Source organism: Littorina saxatilis, linkage group LG17 (genome assembly GCF_037325665.1).
Source record: "Littorina saxatilis isolate snail1 linkage group LG17, US_GU_Lsax_2.0, whole genome shotgun sequence".
Classification (NCBI taxonomy): domain Eukaryota; kingdom Metazoa; phylum Mollusca; class Gastropoda; order Littorinimorpha; family Littorinidae; genus Littorina; species Littorina saxatilis.
The window spans coordinates 16306523-16327851 of record NC_090261.1 but is presented as its reverse complement, the minus strand read 5'-3'; the positions used below and the strand labels follow the sequence as shown (position 1 = coordinate 16327851).

The following is a 21329-nucleotide window of genomic DNA, read 5'->3' as shown; positions in this document are numbered from 1 at the left end:
GAACTTAGAATCCGGTTTCATTCTAGAATGGACCGGGTCCAGGTTGGAATTCTAACCCTGCGCAAGTACAGGGGTGCCATTCTAGAATGAAACCCTTGTTGCTGGTCCATTCTAGAATCGGCCGTGCGCAAGGTTGGAATTTGGGTCCAAGTTGGAATAGTCATTTCAGTTAGACTATCACACAGCCAAAGCCACAAATGTGGATTTTCTGTTTGTTTTTGTTTTTTGTGTGTTTGGTTGGGTTTTTTTCCGGGTTTTTTACACTTTACTCAAAGACATCGTGAATTGGGATTGTGATGTTCTGAAAGTGATTACGATTTTGAGAGACACTCAGCACTGATCGCTACGAACGGAAATTTCCGGACTGACAGTGTTTTGCCGATCTCGCTTGTAACTTTTAATCTTATTCATATACATGAAGTTGGTCTTCTGAATTGTGAAGATATAATGTCAACTTTTTTTAAAACCTGTGACAACAGCTCTATAACTCACTCTGTCCTTCTGTTGGTCTGTCTGTCGGTTAGTCGGTCTGACCGTCTGTCTGTCTGTCTGTCAAAAAAATTGTCAAAAAACCGGACATTTCCGAGAGGGAGACAGCGCTGACATTGCAAGCGGCCGCAACCGGCTCTCATCACAAAAACAACTGCCCTGCAAACAATACCGCCCTGGTAGTCCCCCTTGCTATGGTCTGCCTTTGTTTATTGCGTACTCAGGAGTGTCAACTTTCTTGACATGACATGACATCGCAAGATCGCCAAAGGATTTTTTCAGGGGTAGACAAATCAGCCCCATTTTATCAAAGGGAAGGTGCAGGTGGAGATAATACAAGGGAAGACAACTCTGTCTTACCTACAAACATTACGGCGCCCTTTATTCAAGGGTTTCATTCTAGAATGGCACCCCTGTACTTGCGCAGGGTTAGAATTCCAACCTGGACCCGGTCCATTCTAGAATGAAACCGGATTCTAAGTTCGCGCAGAACAAATGCACTAAGATTCGCCCTGCGTCCTACGCGTTTTACCACTGAACGCACCGGCGTTTCCCGGGAAAGAACCAAACCCATTTTAGCGTATTCAATCCGCGTGTCCTTGGTATGCAGCAATGGCCGTTCCGCGTATTCTCTACGCGCGTCAGAAATAAATGCAGTAAAATCCGTTGCGCATAGTTATGCACTGGGCGTGTCCCCAATATGCACTCATACTAACCCTGCGTATACATACTACGCACGTCCCACGAATGCACTTACATCACCCTGCGCATGCAGTGATGTCAAGTTTACTCACCATAACCACAATGGCTCCACACAGACTCTTCCAAGAAGTGTCCATATCAGTTCTATCACACGATACTGTCCAGTTCCTCACCAACAACTGGTCAGTCAGTCCTTCGTCACATCTGGTCCATCCAACAGCCACCCACCCTTCATTAATCCTCTCTTGAGATGCTGGGCTTGGGGGAAGCGTAGCCAACCCCATAGCCGTTGCCACTGGTCTTGGTAATATCAGAGACTGTGTACTCTACTGTCTCTGGTAATATCCTCCGCGTTGCCCATTCATCACAGCTGTTCCACCCAACACCCACCCACCCGTCTTTAATCCTCCCTGGAGGTGCCGGGCTTGTGGGAAGCGTAGCTCACCCCTTAGCCCTTGCCGCTGGTCGTGGTAATAGCCTCCGCGTTGCCCATTCATCACAGCTGGTCCACCCACCACCACCCACCCGTCATTAATCCTCCCTGGAGGTGCCGGGCTTGGGGGAAGCGTAGCCCAGCCCGTAGCCGTTGCTGTTGGCCTTGGTATCCTCTTCCTTGCCCCCAGGGGAGTCGTCGGCCTTCTTGTCGTCCTGGTTGAAGCCCGAGATGAGCGTGTGCAAGATGAACTCGATGGCCTTCTCGTAGATGTCCTGCATGTGTGCCGTGTATCGGTCCCCCAGCGTGTCGCTCACCGACAGCAGGAACGGGCCTTTGATCAGCTGGAAAGACGAAAATACATGAATTAGATTTATTATTAGATTTTATTATAAATTCAATTTGTATACATTTACATGAGTAAAATTTGTATTAATTTACATAAAGTGCATAAATGATTATTTAAATGTAAATACATAGGCTGAAACACAAAAAGAAATTTACTGCATATAAGAAACGCTCGCGCTGGACCCGAGTACTCTTCAGACTGGCTCGCTCAATAAATATAAATGTTTGGAATGTCTGTGGTGTGAATGTTGGTTTCTGACCAGAAATGCAGATCTATCTCTGGCCGATTCATAGATTCAACCTACAAACTGCGACCTCATCTGTGATCAGATGGCCAAGCAATGCCTGAAATCTTTTATTCTAAAGCCTTATGGCTCGTTTCGACAAGCATTAAACGGATGAAATTAACCACATGCAGTTTATTCTTCAGAAAAATGCACACAAAAAATGGGTTGGGTTCGGTGATTTGTACATAAACGTCTTCCTCGCGATAGATTCGCTTATTATTTTGTCTTATGAAGCCGTCATCAACACGAACACAATCATGATTGCAGAAGCAAACTCTGTGACCTACACGACCGAGACACAAGACTGATTATTTCACAGCTGCAATGTGAATAGAGAACAAAGACGTTTTGGGTAAGCTTACTCACGTCAGGTCTTCACTGACAAGCTAGGAACAGACGGAAAATTCCGAACAAAAGTAAATGACGTCAAAGTCTCTTTCGCTTTGCGTGTAACTTTGCCATGACGTATTTTTGTGTGACGCGTTCGGCTGTTCTATCAGCTCAATGGCTGCGTGTTGCCCCGCCGGTGTGAACTCCTCCTACGGCCAAGTCGTTTTTGTGGTTTATTTCGCATTTAGGTCCCAGGTAACATTATGAAGTTTTAATACGATCAATCGGACCTATTATCAAGTTAGTGTATCAACTTTTGAACGAACTGCGCCCAGTAGTTTCCCAGCAATAAGCTGTTAAGTCGAAACAGACACACACACAGACAGACACACGATTCAAGTCTGCTGAGCCCAAGTACTAGCGTACTCGGGGATAATTATATTATATATACATATTCGAATACACTTTAAAACACCGGCACGGTTGGCCTAGTGGTAAGGCGTCCGCCCCGTAATCGGGAGGTCGTGGATTCGAACCCCGGCCGGGTCATACCTAAGACTTTAACATTGGCTGCTCCGCCTGGCGTCTGGCATTATGGGGTTAGTGCTAGGACTGGTTGGTCCGGTGTCAGAATAATGTGACTGGGTGAGACATGAAGCCTGTGCTGCAACTTTTGTCTTGTGTGTGGCGCACGTTATATGTCAAAGCAGCACCGCCCTGATATGGCCCTTCGTGGTCGGCTGGGCGTTAAGCAAACAAACAAACACTTTAAAACAAACACCTCTTTGATAAACTGAAACACAAAATCAGTGTCGATGACAGCTAGCAGGAATGAGCTCTCCATGGATGGATGAACTCACAGGCCTCGTAGATGTCCTGCTTGTGCGCTGTGTAACTCCCCAAGACGACGTTCACGAAGGCACGTATACAGTAATTGATTTGATAATTGAAATGGTGTCAGTGTCGCCCACGACCAATAGGAATGGTTCATATTCAGCTGCGGTAAGAGGCATATATGTTCGTGGACTGGGCTATTTCACTGGACGAAGCACACAAGATGTGTATATTTATCTCGGTTACCAGCTTTTCGGCTCTTTGATCATCTGGAAAAAGAAATGTGGATAGAGTTGGGAGTTGACCTATTTTAACTCAACAGTTTTTAACGGTTTGTGTCCGTCACGTTATGTTTGCTGTCAATGGTGAAAATAAAATCCCTTGGCTGTGTTCATCTAACGGCATTATTATGTTCACGTCTTGCAATTACCACCAGCCGAACCAGTCGTGCACATTTAATCTGATGATAATACCTGGAAACCAGATACTATCGGTGACTTCCGATAGCGGTAAAAGGGATGGCCAAATCGTCCGCCCGGTCGCCAAGGGCGAGTAAACATTCCGCCGGGCTAGTAGAAACTGCCTGGCAACTCGCCCGGCTGCCTAGTGAAAATTCTGCTCAAATGCAACACTTCTGGTTTACTATCTAGTTTCAAAGCGGTATAAACACTACAGATGCATTAACTGTGGTATGTACCGGGCCAGCGAAATTTCTGGCGGGCTAGTGACTTTCCTGAAGTTACTCGCCCGGCTGGCGAATTTAAATTTTGAGATTTCGCCATCCCTGTGAAAGGTGCTATGAACAAGTGAAGTACAATGACTTTTCTACACACTGATGGGTTGATAAATCATGACCCCTAAGGGTGTTTATTGTCGGCTGTTGGTCATTAAGAACGGTTCACCAACTGTCAGGACAAGAGAGACATGCCCAGACTGAGCTCACACCACACTTGACACAAACTTCAGAGATGAAAGTGTTTTTACTTTAACAATCATATAACGCCACATTTTTCAAAACCAAAATGTGTTTCTTTTTTGTTCAGTCGTCGTTAGTGGATGAAGGAATGACTCACCACTTACTTGAAACCATTTAGTTTTTCTCAATTGAGATCTCATCGGGTTTAAGTTCCCGATATCCATGACTTGATCAAACCCCCACCAACACCACCACACACAAAACAATAACTACTAATACTTGTATTATTACAATACAATACAATACAATACATACAATACAATAATACTTTATTATCTCAAAAGAGAAATTGCATTGTGGCTGAATAAACACACAATACCATTAAAACATCAATATAAACCACACACACACACACACACACGTCACTGACACACACACACACACACACACACACACACACACACACACACACACACACACACTTTATTTGTGGGTGCAATTGTGTTGTGAGGTCATGGAAATCACGGACTTCTTGGAAATAATGGTTCCAATTTCAACAGTAACACAACCTCATGACAGAGTGACGCTAAAAGGCGACTGATCCCGTGGCTCTCAGACATTGCGACAGAAGGGTAATCTGATTGGAACCCCTAGAGAAGTCATTAAGGGATAAAGTGACAGAATCAATGATAGGAGAACTAGTGACCCAGTGAGTTGGCGTACAGAGTTTACAGAGTCAGGTTTTAGTCACTAAAAGGAGGATTTTAGTTGTTTGTTTTTGTTTTTAATACAGGTCGTTTTTAATAGCGGTATTCCTACTCACCTTGCAGACTGAACATTGGTGAATCAACATAATGATGTCACTCATAGACACTAGGCGTTGTTGTTGTTGTTGTTGTTGTTGTTGTTGTTGTTGTTGTTGTTGTTGTTGTTGTATTCGATATTAGTAAAAATGCATTTTCAAAAAAACAACCTCTGAACTGAGGAAGTTGTGGCGGAAACAGTCATTTCCCAAAGACGAGAGTTTCCGAAAACCACCTCTGCGTCTGTCAAGATAATGATCAGAATGACGTCGCATTAGTAATGGATTCTTAGGGTGTACTGTTTACGGCTAGGAATAGTAACCCCTCATCTGCTAAAGCGCTATTGGTAGAGAATAGGTGATAAAAGCGTTCCTTAGTAAGGAGACATTTGATCTGAAGGCATTTTCATAAGATCTTTTTACTTGCATTTGTTTGTACAATTTTGTGTTTGTCTTCTTCAAGGTCCTGCTTTGAATGACTAATTGGACGTGATGGTCATTATACTCCGCCATGTGTACGTCAGAAAGGAAGCGTTGAAGACGTTGGAACCACAGCCCCAGAAACAAGTTTAGCGACCTGGTTAAGGAGAGCTTGCAGCACGTCAGCGATAGGCTTTAGGCTCACGAAATACACTGGATCATATCAGGGTACCAGTTCTGCTTTGCTTTCTAAAACACTCGCCATGAAGACGTTGGAGTCGAATCCCTTGAAGCGGGTGTGACACTTGCGGGCGAAGAGTGGCATGTTGATTATGGACATTTAAACATCTGAGGATATGATATATGAACCTCTCGATCGTTACACTCACCATAGAGAAGTTAGGGTCAAATTCTTGGAATCAGACGTATCCTTGCCAAATCAGAGCAGCATGATATGTCACTGATTGACACTACACATATCACAACATTTGTTATCTACAAGACACACTCGCAAACAAGACGTTGGGATCAAATCCATTGAAGCGAGCGTGTGAATTGCCTACGTAGAGCGACATGTCCACGATGGACATCTGCCATTTGAGGATACACGAGCTACAACATACACTCGCCATGAAGAGGTTGGGATCCAATCCCTTGAAGAGGGTGTGAGACTTGCCGACGTTGAGCAGCATGTCCATAGCCATGATGGACATTAGACAGCCAGGAGCTACTATAAATGTTTACACTCGCCATAAAGACGTTGGGATCGAATCCCGTGAAGCGTGTGTGAGACTTGATGACGTACATAGAGCAGCATGTTGACGATGAACATCAGGCATATAAAGATATACTAGGTATCAGGATACACGAGCTACTACTAGTACTAGATCAATGCACTCACCATAAAGACGTTGGGATCGAATCCCGTGAAGCGTGTGTGAGACTTGCCGACGTAGAGCAGCATGTCGACGATGGTGTCGGCGTCGTCCATGTTGGTGATGGCCTCGTCGATGGTGAGCATGACGCCCTTGACGTGGTTTTCCAGCACCTTGCTCGTCCGCAGCTCAGACAGGTTCTTCACCGACTTGAGCCCCGTGAAGAACCGCATCACCTCTTCGTTCTTCTCGAACAGACTGCAACACGCACAAAGGATACGGATCAGTGATTCGGATAATAGCATTGTACCCGCCTCACTACAACACTCACTATGGTTTAAACAAAAATGTACCTCTTCGTTCTTCTCGACCAGACTGTAGGGGAGACCGGGGCTAGTTCGCCCCCGGGTCACATCCGTCTTTGTTTATTCTTACGTTTGCCACCTTTTAGTCATTCACACCATGTGGGAGTGGTGTCCCTTCTTCCCGCCATATCCTGCAGAAGTTCAGAGGTTGCGCGCCCATATATCGTGAGTACAGATCACAAAAAGTGTTTTTCTTCATTTTTGTAAAAATGAATGCATAGGAGTTGACTTAGGTTTTGATGCATTACCTCTGAGAACAAATACTTAGTCTTGGTGTCGAGTGAAAGTGCGTTAATTAAGGTCGAGTTCTGACGAAAGTTTTGCTTCTTCCTTCCCGGCCATGTTGTGCTCGTTATCTGGCACTAGAGTTGCCTGCCCGTGCAGGGGCAAGTCCGCCTATTTGTCATGGGGCATGTTACACGTGTATTTAAACATTTCTTACACGCGCATGAAATGTTAATTACACGTGTATTTAATCACTTCTTACACGAGTATGAAATATTTATTACACGTGTATTTAATCATTATGCTATTCCATAGCATAAGAAAAAAGATAAATTACACGTGCAATAAGAAATAAAATACACGTGTATTAATGTTTTATTACACGTGTAATGGTTATGAGCCAAACGGCTTTGCATATGGAAAGCCGTTTGGCTCATAACCATTACACGTGTAATAAAACATAAATACACGCGTAATAAATGATTAATACACGTGTATTTATTTCTTATTGCACGTGTAATTTATCTTTTTTCTTATGCTATGGAATAGCATAATGATTAAATACACGTGTAATAAATATTTCATACTCGTGTAAGAAATGATTAAATACACGTGTAATTAATTTAGTACGCGCGTATGAATCATTTCTTACGCGCGTATGAATTATTTATTACGCGCGTATGAATTATTTATTACGCGCGTATAGGTTATGAGCCAAACGGCTTTCCATAGTCTCCAGTCAAAGGGGACAGGCGATTTGGTTGATGGACTTGCGTAACATGAGTTGGACAAAAGGATGATGTACGATGTAGGTTTGGGGATTTGCTCAAAACTTCTGGCCCAAACAAACATCAGAATGAAGTGGTATTTTGTGCCTTTCCGTCTGACTTGGCAATTTGTGTTGTACATTATTTGAAACACTATGTCAAAAGAACTCGTGTTTAGAGGAGCGGAAACGAGACTCTTTATCAGTTGGACAGCCCCTCACAAAGCGGTGTCCAGAGATACTATCCGTCGATGGACAAAGGTTGGATTAGAAAAAGCGGGTATTGACATGACAATATTTACGCCGCATTCAACTCGTTCCGCTGCATCTAGCAAAGCTGCAAGAAAAATTCCTCTAGCAACCATTCTGAAGACTGTTGGTTGGCGTCGGGCTAACACCCTCACAACTGTTTACAAGAAACCAGTGGTCAGTGGGAGGAGTTTTGGACAGGCTGTGCTGTCATGAAGAATTGAGGTAGGTTTATATTTATTTCAATTCATCGACAGTGATAGGGTGTAAATGCTGCAGACTTTAAAGTCTCACGTGACCCATTCCTCTCGGAATTGTGGGAGATAAAATTACATAATTATGACGACCTTACCTGAGTAAGTGAAGTCTAATAGTGTGGTTTTATCGACCACAATGTAGAGTGGAAAGGGATTACGTGCCTCGCCCTACGTTTTGTAAATAACGGTTTGTCATGCTGATCAGTTGTCTTCAGGGTTATACCGATAACCGTTTTCCCTCCCTATCCCTTTCCTCTCTCTTTCTCTTTTCTCTGCACCATTCACACGTCGTTAAACAGTGACGTATTCCCGCGTTCTATCTCACGTAGTCCCTTTCCTCTCTACATTGTGGTCGATAAAACCACAATTAGACTTCACTTACTTAGGAAAGCTCGTCCTAATTATGTAATTTTACAATAAACATCACAAAAACTGCACTCAAACGTGCCATTTTCTTTAATGACGGGTAGTATAGATTTGAGTCCATTTTAGAAGATCCGTTGGATATTCGGCGTGCTCGGAGTTAGACGAACATTTCTTCGTGCAATTTACGCCCTCCTAACCACATGAGATCAACGAGTCATCATGCTTTCCTGTTATCTCGAACAGACTGTAGGGGAGACCGGGGCTAGTCCGCCCCCGGGGCACATCCGTCTTTGCCTGTTTATTCTTACGTTTGCCACCTTTTAGTCATTCACACCATGTGGGAGTAGTGTCCCTTCTTCCCGCCATATCCTGCAGAAGTTCAGAGGTTGCGCGCCCATATATCGTGAGTACAGATCACAAAAAGTGTTTTTCTTCATTTTTGTAAAATGAATGCAAAGGAGTTGACTTAGGTTTTCGGATGCATTATATAATTACCTCTGAGAACAAATACTTAGTCTTGGTGTCGAGTGAAAGTGCGTTAATTAAGGTCGAGTTCTGACGAAAGTTTTGCTTCTTCCTTCCCATGTTGTGCTCGTTATCTGGCACTAGAGTTGCCTGCCCGTGCAGGGGCAAGTCCGCCTATTTGTCATGGGGCATGTTCGCCGTAAGCAGTATGTACAACAAATGTTCATGCGCACATAAAAACTGTCTGCACATTGATATCAGCTACACATTTGTCTTGATGTAAAAGAAAAAAAAAATCAGTCTTCTAGTTCATCAAACTCGCCAGTTATGCTACCAAAAGCATAAAAGTAGCATAAAAGTAGGCGGACTAGCCCCGGTCTCCCCTAACGTAATTTTGTGTTACATTCTTTCGTATTTTGTCATTGGCATTTTTGAACCTAAATATTGAAGGGAATTAAAAAAGCTTTCCCACTAAAGCTTGCCCACTACTAGTCTTGTACCTACTATGGGATGAGAGCGGCGGACTTGCCCCACCCTGTAGGCGGACTTACCCCGACTTGGGGCAAGTTCGCCTACGTTAGGGTAGGTCTACAGTACCTAAAGCAGTATGTACAACAAATGTTCATGCGCACATAAAAACTGTCTGCACATTGATATCAGCTACACATTTGTCTTGATGTAAAATAAAAAATCAGTCTTCTAGTTCATCAAACTCGCCAGTTATGCTACCAAAAGCATAAAAGTAGGCGGACTAGCCCCGGTCTCCCCTAACACGCACACATGATACTGATCAGTGATGTAGATGATATAAGTGTTCCCATCTCACGACAAGAGTCTGGGTTGAACAAAACTTTACCTGTTCGTTCTTCTCGAAAACATTGTGTGTGTGAGTCTGTGTGTGTATGTGTGTGTCTGTGTCTGTCTGTCTGTCTGTGTGCTTCGACGAGTTTTACAATTTTTAAACAAGGAAAAGTAACCGCCTTTCTACTCTAAGTCTCTTGCCACCCTCCCCATGATTTCTTTGTCTTTGTTCGATTTTTTCAGACGGTTGCCATGGCAATAACTATTGTGCCAAGTTTTTTCCGGTGAGTGGCCACGCTTAAGAGAAATAATTGGATCTTGAATTCGGCAGCTTCTTAATTTATTGTTCCTTGAAAAAATTTACTCAATAAACAGAGATAATCGTCTTTAACGTTGCAAGTCTCAGAAGAGTGCTTAATGGATGGGAAGATTTTGGTGAATTGTTCAGAAGGTAATCATGTGTTCAGTGACTCGGATTCTGTGTGCATCGAACAAAAATAAGAATGTATTCCTCCATATACTATAGCATAAAAGCCATTGGTATTTGTTCTGGTGTGGATTGCAATCATACACCCATGGCACTCCTTACATATTAAAATAATATATTAAAAAAAGGCAAAGAGGCAAGCAACAACAAGTAAAAGTACAGGTAACTAAAAACGTTTCATGTCCTACACGGGTGCGTAGCGGTCAGCTCTAGTAACACTCTCAGTCAATCTCAAGTGGTTTGTGGTCAGTCGGTAACTCGGTCAGATGGTCAGCTATTTGGCTGGCTATTAAAAGACTGTAGTCAAGTGATTGGTAAGTCAGTCAACGAATTATTCTTTCAGTTGGGTGACTGTCCGGCTGTCTGGGATTATCTATTAGTACACATATATCTTGTTGTTGTTGTTGTTGTTGTTGTTGTTGTTGTTGTTGTTGTTGTTGTTGTTGTTACCCCCCGCGGGTTAGGGGGAAGAATTTACCTGATGCTCTCCAGCATGTCGTAAAAGGCGACTAACGGATTCTGTTTCTCCTTTTATCCTTGTTAAGTGTTTCTTGTATAGAATATAGTAAATTTTTGTAAAGATTTTAGTCAAGCAGTATGTAAGAAATGTTAAGTCCTTTGTACTGGAAACTTGCATTCTCCCAGTAAGGTGACTACGTTGCAAGGGCCCCTGGAGCAAATTTTTGATTAGTGGTTTTGTGAACAAGAAACAATTGACAAGTGGCTCTATCCCCTCTCCCCCCTTTCCCCGTCGCGATACAACCTTCGTGGTTGAAAACGACGTTAAACACCAAATAAATAAAGAAAGAAATGGTGTTGTTGTTTCTTCTTCTTCTTCTTGGGGTTGATTGTTTTGTTCGTTGTTTTTATTTTGACATGTTTACTTCACTGATTCTCAATTATTTATATTCGTTCATTATAATATTACTAAACTTTACATCTAGTCTGTAGATCAGTTTGAATAAGATCTCCTCAACTTGTTATGCAGAGATATGACATTGAACAGGGATGAGGAAGGCATGGTACCCGAAACCAATATGGTCACATCAATCACCACCCACACCGCTCACCAATACCATCACAACCAACTAATACAAATGTACTACAACACGCAAAAAAAAACAAAGCAAAAAGGCAGTCACGCTGCAACGACAACGGTCTTTAGCCGTGGTCAATTGTCAAATAAACACGTCAGCTTGCAGGCCGCCTACAACCCGGATGTCATTAAACAAAACGCAGCGCCACGGAAAGGGAGACAATAACGAGGTTTTGATCCTTTGATGCATCGTTTATGAGGGGATGGCCGTAAAATGGATGACGAAGCCGAGATTAACAAGCGTTAGAACACTAGCTACGGTCACGCTGACGTTTGCCATGGAAACACGACAAGCGATTTGCTCAACAAAAGCATGTTTACCGACCCAATTCGAAAAGTCGGAGCGGAACTAAAAGGAACATCTGGCACAGTCATAAAATATAGTCGTACCTGTTATGAGAAGACATGCTTGGGACCAAACTGAAACGTCCCTTTGCAGTAATCCCTCAACGAGAGAGAGAGAGAGAGAGAGAGAGAGAGAGAGAGAGAGAGAGAGAGAGAGAGAGAGAGAGAGAGAGAGAGAGAGAGAGAGAGAGAGATAAGACTGGATCAAATCATGGACCACGGAACTGATACTGACATCAATTGTCTTTTTATATTTAGTCAAGTTTTTGAGTTTTCCACTCTTCTTTATCGACGGACCCCACATAACAGGTTCCATTGTAGTTCCTAAACCAGCCTGTGTTGAGCGCAGACCTACAAAGCAGAATAAAAAGTTGTGCGAATATTAACTTTTTAGATGTCAGTAACAGTGAGCTGTGAGTCTTGTATTGTCGACACTGATTGCATCAACCAATAGTTGTAGCGACCGAAATGGTGAGCAGTAAAAACTGTAGTGTTTGCAAATGCAAAAGAAAACGAAAAAGAGAGACCAGCCAAACTATGTGTACACGCGTTCTTTTGAATACTTAGATTTAAACTGATGCATCACACTTGTTGTCAGTTTTGACGTAACACAGACAGCTACTAATACAACAATAAAATCAATAAGTAATTCAAGAAAGAAAGAAAGAAGCAAACAAACAAGACAACACCAATATAGTGTTCCCAGCGTTCACGAGTGCTTATGCCAAAAACCTCATTCAAACAAAAGTCTTATTTTTACAGTCCGCGATAAAATCTCTTATACTGAATCAGTACCTGCTGGAAAATTGACTCATCAACTGGTCTCAATGACGTTGAAGTTCCTCGAAAGGTCCACATGGACAACCCGCAGTGTCCTCCATTGCGGCCCAGGCCAGGTTAGTGCCTCGAACTCTTGGTCAGAATGTTCAATCAGTAGCACAGCGTTTGCTCATCTGTGTATTTAATTATGCTCTGATAGAGAGTCTGTAAACCTAATTTTTCACTCTCTGTAAAACAGTTTTGCTTGAGATCATATCTCATCGAGAAATATATCCTGCCCCATGCTGAAGATTCTTCATTCTGAAACCGTGGGTAAATATCACTAACAGATTCATGTTGCAGGGGTGGGACTTTCTTGTGATGAAAAAAGAGGAAATCCCTTTTTTCTAGGGGGGTTCGGGGGCATGCTCCCCCGAAAAAATTGTAAATGGTACATTAGAATCTGTACAATCTGGTGCATTCTGAGAGTAAAATTCAACTCGTTTGAATTAGGTAAAAATAGACATTCTCCTTACAATAAAATTTTTTTTTTTTTAATTCACACAACAATGGTAACATTGTAATGGTGTATACTTACGTAATGAACCATGTATCCATAATCCACTACTGGCAATAGTAGGGGAAGGGCTCCTAATATGGACCGGCTCCTAATATGGACCACCTCCAGTTCTGACAAACTAGCGGCGCTAGAGCGCTCAAAACAATTTCATTTGCTGTATTCACCCTCTCTGGATAACTTGCACATGTCAAAACAGTTGCAGAAACACAAACCTCAAAACCGTTAGGCTTTTTCTCTTTTTACATTTAGTCAAGTTTTGACTAAATGTTTTAACGTAGAGGGGGAATCGAGACGAGGGTCGTGGTGTATGTGTGTGTGTGTGTGTGTGTGTGTGTGTCTGTCTGTGTGTGTGTGTAGAGCGATTCAGACTAAACTACTAGACCGATCTTTATGAAATTTGACATGAGAGTTCCTGGGTATGAAATCCCCGAACGTTTTTTTTTCATTTTTTTGATAAATGTCTTTGATGACGTCATATCCGGCTTTTCGTGAAAGTTGAGGCGGCACTGTCACGCCCTCATTTTTCAACCAAATTGGTTGAAATTTTGGTCAAGTAATCTTCGACGAAGCCCGGACTTCGGTATTGCATTTCAGCTTGGTGGCTTAAAAATTATTTAATGACTTTGGTCATTAAAAATCTGAAAATTGTAAAAAAAATATTCTTTTTATAAAACGATCCAAATTTACGTTCATCTTATTTCCCATCATTTTCTGATTCCAAAAACATATACATATGTTATATTTGAATTAAAACCAAGCTCTGAAAATTAAATATATAACAATTATTATCAACATTTATTTTTCGAAATCTATTTAAAAACACTTTCATCTTATTCCTTGTCGGTTCCTGATTCCAAAAACATATAGATATGATATGATATGTTTGGATTAAAAACACGCTCAGAAAGTTAAAACAAAGAGAGGTACAGAAAAGCGTGCTATCCTTCTCAGCGCAACGAATACCCCGCTCTTCTTGTCAATTCCACTGGCACTGCCTTTGCCACGGGCGGTGGAGTGACGATGCTACGAGTATACGGTCTTGCTGCGTTGCGTTGCGTTCACTTTCATTCTGTGAGTTCGACAGCTACTTGACTAAATGTTGTATTTTCGCCTTACGCGACTTGTTTTCACTTTTGGCAGCGTTCACTCTAAATATGCCGCCTAAAACGGACTCGTTTCTGTCCACAGCCAAAGCTTTTATCACACAAAACGTGCTACATATGACAGCTAAGACTGTATTTGGTACATTTTAGCAGTGTTGACCCCGAGTTTCTACTGCACAAAAAAAATAATAGCAAAATCTGAAAGTATGCGTGAGTTCCCTAATATGGACCACCTTCAACAAATCGAAGAAAATAAAAGCTAAAGGCTATTTTCATTAATTCATTAAGAAGCTTGCTGAAAATAACCTATAACTAGCCCTCGAGATATCAAAAATATATAACAAATAGTCTTCTTTTCGTGGAAGTTGATAATTTCACTAATTTTCACTATGTTTTTGATAAGCTTCTTTAGTTTCCTGGTGTGCTTCAAATAATGCTCTCATCAACCCAAAACAGATAAATCTAAAGCATATTTTAATTAGTCTGACTTGCACACTAAGTTGTATATAGGCATAGATAAAAATGTCCATCAAATACCCGTGGGACTTGGAATAAAGTAAAAAAAATTCCATCTCACACGGCATTAAGTCTCAGGAAACATGAATACACGCATGCAGGAAAAAAAATAATATGGGTAGCGCCGTATATTGTATGGCAGCTCGCTTTCCCCAGGGAGAAAGCAGCCCGAATTTCCATGAGGGTAACCTCACTGGACTATAAATCTTATCCATCCATCCATCCATCATGTTATTTTGAAGTATAGGGGGCTTTTTACAGCGATTCGTGAAGGCCTCTCCACAGGTCCATATTAGGCGCCCAGGCTCCTAATATGGACCATTTGTGAGTTTTCCTGTATTTAATTTTTGCTGAATGTCTATCAAAGCTATTTTTATTCTAATTAGGCCTAACGGTTAACCTAAGAGAGAAGGACTACCAAACACAAAATGAAACTTCTTCGCAAGAAAACAAGCTAGTTATCAGCATGAAACAAAAAGCGGTCCATATTAGGAGCCCTTCCCCTATGATTCAATGCATTGAAGCTCAAAATGATTATTAGTTATCAGGAGTTTTCAGTCAGCACAATTTAACTCTCAAGCCTCCAATGTTCTGTTCCATCTTCACTTCTCTCCATATCATTCAGTCAACAAGTTATAGATACTGTGATGAAATGGGACGCGGAAAAATAGATTACTCCAGCCGCGAATTCGTAAGTTGTGTCCGCGGAAATCCGCGGATTCGCGGAAAAGTCCCACCCCTGATGTTGTATTGTTCCACGACGTAATCATGATAATCTCGAAAGAAAAGTCCAAAGTTAGTTTGTGGGTTTTGAATGGAAGGGCACACCAAGAATCGTGCAATGTCGGGTCTCCATATATTTAGTTCTGAGAGAAAGTCAAAGGCCGATGCAATCTGTTTAATTCTGACCTCTCTCTCTCTCTCTCTCTCTCTCTCTCTCTCTCTCTCTCTCTCTCTCTCTCTCTCTCTTTAATAAATGTCCAGTTTGCAAAAACATAGCAATTTATGAGCGTAAGAGCACCGTGCGTTTCCTTAGAATGTGCGCAAAAGTATTAATTTTAAGTTTGTTTGTTTGTTTGCTTAACGCCCAGCCGACCACGAAGGGCCATATCAGGGCGGTGGTGCTTTGACATTTAACGTGCGCCACACACAAGACAGAAGTCGCAGCACAGGCTTCATGTCTCACCCAGTCACATTATTCTGACACCTGACCAACCAGTCCTAGCACTAACCCCATAATGCCAGACGCCAGGCGGAGCAGCCACTAGATTGCCAATTTTAAAGTCTTAGGTATGACCCGGCCGGTGTTCGAACCCACGACCTCCCGATCACGGGGCGGACGCCTTACCACTAGGCCAACCGTGCCGGTATTAATTTTAAGTGCAAACGCTGTGTCTCCGTGAGGCCACGAGCCAGTTTATCTCTCCACCAACCCCCCCTCCCCCCCTCCTCCAATTGTCTTCAGCCTCAAAATCTACAATGAAGAGCAAGTGAAACATTATACATGCACCAAGCAGTAGCTGAAGCAATTCGTTATTTATAAAGTCTTTAAACGAAATTGACATAAGAACATTCTTTTGAAGTGACATTCAGCTGAGGATTTCGGGCATGGAATGAGAACATATTATCATTAAAACATGACTGATCGTTTGTAATCTCTTTTATTCTTGTAACAGGTTTTAACTTTGATTGCATGAGCACAGTGAGGAAATCAATAATGTGCAGAGCATCCTTGATGAAATACATCGATTTTGGAAGCAATTTTTACGAGCGTATTGTGCAGAACTTGTACAGTGCAGCAGAAGATGAATAGCCTATAATTACGTGTTTCGAAAGAGTAGCGTACGACTACTTAGCAAAAGGTGACACAAATTCGATCTTTTTAAAGGAGAGTTTGAAGGAGTACTTTCCAGACCAATCAAGCCACCACAGCCACCCTTCCACAGCGTTAAGTACTATATAAAAGGCACAGTCCTTCCCATGAAAAGGGTTCTGTTCACCATCTCAGATCTCCATCCAATTGGACATGTACCAACATTTAACATTCCGACAGCGTCCTGTGCAGAGTTAGATATTTTTGTTCAACGAATTAATGTTTTAACGTGGCCCTTTCAAGAAATTATTCATAATCAATCTTGATCACTTTGTTTATAAAACATAGTACGATAACAACAACAGTAATATTACTACCACTAACAAAAATACCACTGCCTTGTATCATTAAAAAAAAAGTAAGCTGATGAGCTCCTCGGCTGAACCTTTTTTCCTATTAGCTTTTAGAAGAAGTGAATTAAACATATTGAAGCCATGCATGGTTGGACCTCACACTGGAAAAGGAACTTCTTGCACAAAGAAGAAATCTGCTTATTATGGCCTCAACGGAAAAGAGCCAATTTCTGAACTTACTTATATATCGTAGGATCCCAAAAGACTATAGGTTACGATTAAGTAGCTGTTGAAACTGAAAGAGACTACCCGTGAGAGCATGCTTTTTCATGTACGTCAAATATTGTCTCATATCCTTAAAGGTACCGTACTTCTCGCGTGCATGATCATGTTCACTGTCCCAGATCTGTAGGCAGGCATTTACATGGAATAAAAGCTTTATTTCACTTCAACTCATACCAACAATCAGTAACATGGTTGCATTCTGTACAGAGTGGGAATGTTTTGCTGAATCCATCTAGCCTTACGTGTTACTTCCAAAGTTACTTTAAAAATCAAAAACAATTTTAATCTGCATAAAAAGCAACAAGGCTGTTGATTTTTTGCCTTTGTTATAATTGTAAGGATGCTCTTAACCTCGTGTTTGAGCCTGACCCGTTATCTGAGGGTGAACATGATCACGTTCAGGAGAAGGATTGTAGCTTTCAGCAATGCTGTAAGTAATCAAGTTCGTACTTGGGTTAAAGTAAAGCCGTGCTTGCTTTCATCTTAACAAAGTCCACATATGCACACGGTTGGTGCTCTTTCTTCATTGGGGAAGGGTATCGAGTTCTTTGAACAGCTATCAGGGGGATTAACGTTGCTTTAGTGTCGAGCTCTCCATTTCCTTGGCTGTAAACAGCCCAGAGGGGGATGCACCGATTGTTAAAAATGTGTGGATGGAGAAATGTGAGATGGAGAAATGTGTGATTTGAGCTAGATTTGTGTTAAAAGTTGAAGACCGCCAGAAGCCATCAAAGAGATTTACAAAAGTTTTCCTCGGTTTGATTTCTAAGTTGACGGTGATCCAGTGCTGTGTGTGTGTGTGTGTGTGTGTGTGTGTGGTGTGGTGTGGTGTGGTGTGTGCGTGCGTTTGTGTGTTTTACAGTGTGTGTGTGTGTGGTCTTGTTCTCGTACTTCGGTTACTCCCTGCTGTCGTCACTCGGTCAGAGACTGTGACTCAGTTGCCATTTTATGACGCACATTGGCAGGATGTTTATGTAATCCCTAATCTTTGAAGGTTTAAGACAGTCTATTGTCGAGATACTTCAACCTGGTGGGTTTGTTTTTAATGAAAAAAGCACCCACCTTTATACATACGCAACCTCACATTCACACGATTGCGCGCGCGAACAACCAAACATGCGAAATCAATACATTTAGTCGATGTTTGGGCCTTATACAAATTATAGAATTAAACGCCCTCCATTTTTTTTTAAACCAAGACTAGTAACTCATAGGCTGGCCGAAACCTTGCACCTCTCAGACAGCGCTGAGACATTGTCATGGTAATACAATCTGATCTGATTAAAACGGATTTCAGTCTTGACTTGTGAGCTTGTTTTCGACCCAAACACAACATATGTATAATTATATTTTTGGATTCAGAAGGTGACAAAATAATACAATGCAGTCATTTTTAAATCTCTTAGCAAAACTTCGATTTTAATCCATATTTTTAACCTTACGAGCTCCGAACACACAAAAGGAACGGCTGAAGAACAAAGTGCGAAATAAATCAATGGATAACAATTCAACAGTATATTTTGGAAGTTGTAGCGAAAATAAAAGCAGAAATCCAAAAGCTATCATCATATGATTCAAAAAGTAGTAACAAAGAATCTGGACAAAAACGCAATATATCTTATATTTAAGATCAAAGTTGTGAAAGAAACAACTGAAATATATATTAATTGATTTGATGATAGCTTTTAATGAACACTTTTAAAGAGTTTCACTCATTTGATAATAGCTTTAGGATTTCTGCTTTTATTTTCGCTACAACTTCACAAATATGCTGTTTATCACAAAATTGGGCCCCAGCGGACAAATAGACTTGCATAAGCATTGATGAGGTGTATTGATACGTGGATGGACGAACAGTTACAAGTTAAACTGATGAATAAATAAATACGTACATGTATACATAACTTACTGAACAATTAACTTCAAGGAACAAACTTAATAAATAAAATAATAAGATCATAAATAAAATGAAAAAAATAAATGATAAAAAATGAAAGAAAAAGAACATTTTGACAGAAAAATTCTCATCGAAACAAGACTGACCACACAAAAAATTTAATTAACAAAATGAATAATATTATCCGACCCACTAATAAATTCTGATTTAAATAGTTTTTTAAAGGTCCAACACAATACCTGAGGAACATATTTATCCCCGTTTCGCCAATGTTTCGGCTGATGCCCTTCCACGATCGCCTGATGAGGAACCTCTGTCGTCCAGTGAGGGGAATCCTGGCGTCTTCTTTGTACGTCTCGGCCGCCTCCCCGTTACCTCCCAGTGCGTATTTCCCCAGCGGGTCTAAGGGGCTTTTAGGTCCCTTGTGGCAATCACAGTTGCACCGCTTCTTGCGCTCATTGCCAAGGTAGTAGTCTTTGAAGGGCGACGAGGACGTTGTGCAACCCATGGCGATGATAGTTTCAAAGTAAAATACGGATAAGATGATAATTTCAAAGTAAAATACGGATAAGATGATAGTTTAGTGAGCAGAAAGAAACACCGGCGACATGAGCATCATTGGCACTTTATTCCAGACTGGGAAAAACTTCTCTTTTTTTTGCAGCGTAATGAAGCTTCACTTGAAATCGTTCTCTGTCTTGCGAAAGATTTGTTCACCTTTCTTCCGGGGTTTCATCAATTTGTCCAGTTGAAAGATTTGTCTCATTTCTTTGAAGTTCGCTTAAAAAGCGATATGTTCTGACGAAAACTTGTCTTCTTGATTCTTCACTCAGACGTTCGTAATGCGCAGCAACGTCCCTTTCCGCCATAGGCTGAGATAGATATACTCAGATGTCATATTGTTCCAAGATTGAATGGTGCTCCGACCACTTTGTAGAAAAGTTAGTTCACGGGAAATGTTCATCTTCTGACTATCAGTATAAGGCTTTGTAGTGGGGTGCAAAATACATTTGAACGTCTGCTGATGCTGAATCCGTTTTACACAAACAGTTGTTTTAGAGGTCACAGTTTCGAAGAAACATCAGTTACACAAGACTAACAGACTTTTGGTCATCTTCTGTCTGGTTTCAGTGAGAAAAAAAAACTACTTTCATCTGTGCAGTCAATGAGGAAATGTCACACGGTTAAGTATTCCACCAGGACATTCCACGCAAATAAAAAAAGAAATCTGTGTATTCACCTCTCATTCAGTAATTATTCCAATAAAAGTCAAGAAAGTCAAATTGACAAAGACGTTGCCCTCGTCACAGCAACCACCGTTCGCTCCTACCACTGACGTCAGAATCGCAACGTCAGACTTTGTGCGCGCACACACTCACTCTCAACGCCGCGTTCGAAAAATGTCCCCAGCGCAGTTCGATTTATCGAGTCATATCTGAACCGCTAGGTAAGCTACACACTGAAAGGACCAAGGAGGTTAGCTGTAGTGTAATTTACTTTGTAAAGAGGATGATGCAAAGAGAAGCTCCTATCTCAGATTTGTTTTACCGTTATTCTGGGCAGAAAATTACTTGGACACATTAGTAAGGTTCGGAACCTGGATGTAAAAAAGCATAATTTACGATTCCACCCGTTAAGCCCGATATTGATTGGGGCGACGTCGACTTCGCAAAGTCTACTTCACGAAGCTTGATGCTGAAATTTTGGTCAAAAGACTTCGCGATTTCTTTGCCAACTTCGGGCTTAATCAAGGAAGGCCTTAGACCGGCATTGTTTTACGAACGGGCGACAACCACAAGAAGTTTTAAGAACATTAACACCTGTTCCACAATCAGCAACAACGATTCGATAACAATTCGACATCTGATACACATAAATGAACTTTCCCGAATGAAGAATTTTAAAAAAAGGCAAATATATGGAACGTTAAATTATAGACAAAATAAGACATTCACAACAACAACTAGTCAAATGCGTAAACATACGAAGAGTGATGCAATGTATTGATCATCATCCTCATCATCATCCGTCTCTTTAACGGAGACCGTTGATAAACAACTTAAAAGTCTGTTCACAGGGGTGAAAAATCCTACACTCAAACTGTGCCAGAAATCATTTTCTAACTAACAGCAAATATCATAGACTCATAAAACATTAATCACTTC

The 21329-nt window shown here is 41.5% G+C and overlaps 1 protein-coding gene across 1 annotated transcript; it reads right to left on the bottom strand.

Moving 5' to 3' along the window:
* Positions 1–989: 989 nt before the first annotated feature.
* LOC138953962 (neuroglobin-like) lies at positions 990–20491 on the bottom strand. The gene is made up of 3 exons (XM_070325980.1): positions 19404–20491; positions 6463–6694; positions 990–1968 (listed from the first exon to the last, which is right to left on the bottom strand). The coding sequence occupies exons 1-3, from the start codon at positions 19670–19672 to the stop codon at positions 1723–1725; spliced, it is 747 nt and encodes a 248-aa protein (XP_070182081.1). The 5' UTR covers positions 19673–20491; the 3' UTR covers positions 990–1722.
* Positions 20492–21329: the final 838 nt, after the last annotated feature.